This window comes from Dipodomys ordii, unplaced genomic scaffold, assembly GCF_000151885.1.
Source record: "Dipodomys ordii isolate 6190 unplaced genomic scaffold, Dord_2.0 Scaffold230, whole genome shotgun sequence".
NCBI lineage: Eukaryota > Metazoa > Chordata > Mammalia > Rodentia > Heteromyidae > Dipodomys > Dipodomys ordii.
The window spans coordinates 225,252-227,897 of record NW_012267446.1 but is presented as its reverse complement, the minus strand read 5'-3'; the positions used below and the strand labels follow the sequence as shown (position 1 = coordinate 227,897).

The 2,646-nt window shown below is 43.5% G+C and overlaps 1 protein-coding gene across 1 annotated transcript in view; it reads left to right on the top strand.

Annotated features, from left to right (window-relative positions):
* The first annotated feature begins 1,135 nt into the window (after window positions 1–1,135).
* Window positions 1,136–2,646, top strand: part of LOC106000613 (vomeronasal type-2 receptor 116-like) — an 11,659-nt gene continuing 10,148 nt past the window's right edge. The window contains 1 exon segment of the mRNA XM_013035895.1: window positions 1,136–1,338. Within this exon segment, the coding sequence (XP_012891349.1) occupies window positions 1,136–1,338 (203 nt within the window).

Here is a 2,646-nt window from a genome sequence, read left to right as displayed (position 1 = left end):
AAATACCCCGAATAGCAAAAACGATCCTCAACAAAAAGAACAGTGCAGGAGGAATATCAATACCAAATTTCAAACTCAACTGCAAAGTAATAATATCAAAACAACTTGGTACTGGCACAAGAACAGACCTCAGGACCAATGGAATAGAATTGAAAACACAGACATGAACCTACAAACACATAGCCATGGACAGAGATGGCACCACACAGTTGTACAAGTGGTAACAAGAATTCCCAGAGCACTCTGAACATGATGGGGACACAGCAGAGCAAGACCCATCCATACACTCACAGCAACAAGGATCCTCAGTGGGCAAGCCTGCTATGTTCACAGAAAGTCACAGATCATAGAACATCTCTGTCTAACAGTGGACCACCACAATATATTGATAGGTACAGTCTGATGGGCAAGGACATGTAAGCACTGAACAAGTTCAAGGTTCAGAGTGCAAATATCCAATTGGATATGTGCATTGACCTTGAAGTATTGATCTGTAATAGTTGAATTCAGGGAGACTGTTGGTAACACCAGCAGCAGTAAATAAATGCATTAACAACTTCTGGATACTTATGCATGTGCAGTTGGTGTGGAAAGCTGAATGGTTCATTTCAGCAAACTTTTGTGGCTCACTTGGCCCTGGATTGTGAGCCTGCTCATCCTTATGTTTGACGGTGCTCCGATAACTCAGACTGGGCCTTTTCTGGCCATGGCACTCTATGACCATTTGACCTTCACATGGCATCTTCTGGTGTCATCCATTCCCATCATCCCTAGTGACCCTTGATTTTGTGTGCTTTTTTCTGTTCAACTTTTTGCTTTCAAACAAATTTGTGAACAACTCAACAAGAAAGGAATCCATCCCTGGAGTTTCATTATCTACAGTCTTGGATGAAATCATGGTGCTGAGGAAGTGGAGAGGAAGATTGTACACATGTTTTCTAACTTCTGTTTTGACCTTGAAGCCGGACCCCAGATGCAGAGCCAGAGGGCAGAATGGTCTATGTATTCCTCTAGGACAGTGGAGGCCATCCAGGTAACAAGAAGCCACAAAAACTGAAGATCCATTTAGACACCCACCTGACGCTGCAGGCACAGTCTGCATCCAGAATCACAGCTCCAGGTCAAAGCAGCAACAATGTTCCCTGTGGCTCTGACACTGCTTCTCCTCCAGCATCCACACCTGGTCAGTTCCTCTGAAGACGGCAGATGGATTTGCACAGGGAAATCTGTGGTACCCAGCAGGGGAGATGTGGTCATTGCTGGATTTTACCCCCTTTATTCTTGGGAATTCTTCATTCAAAGCTTGAATGACCTTACCCTGCAGCAACAGAACATTCAGTAAGTGATTTCTTGGCTTTCCTTAAATTGTGAATTTTCACTTTGGGTTACAGTCAGAGGTGGGAGAAGTTTAGACACAATCACTGATGTGCTCTGCATCTTCTACACTGCCCTCATTACAACAGCTCTACTTCATTTTAGATTTTCCTGATGAATATTTTTATTTTATCAGTAGGTAAAGAGTTTTCTGTCTGTCTTTCATTCCACTCACCTTTCCAGAGATGTCCCGACCACCCCACCATAACTGTGACTCCTCCACTCATCACTGTTACTCAGGGTCACTGGGATGACCAAGAGTCCATACAAAGACACTAAAGAGCATTGTGCCCATCCATAGTGCAAAGGCCAGGGAATCTTCAATCCATTCTCTACTTTACACTTTTCAAAACAGGACCAATGTTTGGACCTCCTTCATAGCAACCTTTGTTAAGATAGACATGCAGTGTCTGCTTCTGGGGCTATTTCATGTCAGCAAAGCTCTGGGAATGGGGAGCTGCTGGTCAGATCAGTAATAAGAGATTCAAGACACTTTTGATTTTTTCCCTTTAACTAATGTAAGTAAACGTCTGACCTGATGTCCATGTCTTGGCCTCTGTTCCATGTCATTCCCAGAAGCTTCCATTCCTTTTTCTCCAAAATCTTTCCAGGCTTATTTATTTTTCCCTGCTCATAACTTCCTAAACTTGATTTGAATGTTTTTTTCATATATATTGTCACTAATGGGGCTTCAAATCTGGGCTTCAATGCTGCCGCTGTACTATTCAGCTAAGGCAAGTGCTCTACTGCTTGGGCCAAAGTGCCACTTCCAATTGTTTTGGTGGTTTATTAGAGATAAGAGTCTCATGAACTCCTCTGCCCTGGCTCGCTCTGAACCCTGATCCTCAGATCTCAGCCTCCTGAGTAACTAGAATGACAGGCATGAGCAAAGGTGCCTGGCTTTTTCATATGTTTAAGCACACTTTCATTCATGCATTTGACCCAGGTGAGCTCACTACTTTCAGATCTACTTACTTTCTCTAAACTAGCGAAGTCATGGATGAATCTTCTCACACAAGTTGTGTGGAAACACCCTGTTTGAGGTTGGTTTAGGAGAGGAATACTTTATTAAATGAGAGGTATGTGAAGGATATTGAAGCCAACTGAACCAGGTGAGGATGTGAGTGAGAAAGATGGGGCTCATGTGTAAACCCAGCATTAGAAACATAACCCATGGGAGGTGGGAGATGTCAGAGCTATCCTCTTCTCTGTCCATTCTCTAATTGGGCTGTGTGTGTGTGTGTGTGTGTGTGTGTGTGTGTGTGTGTGTGT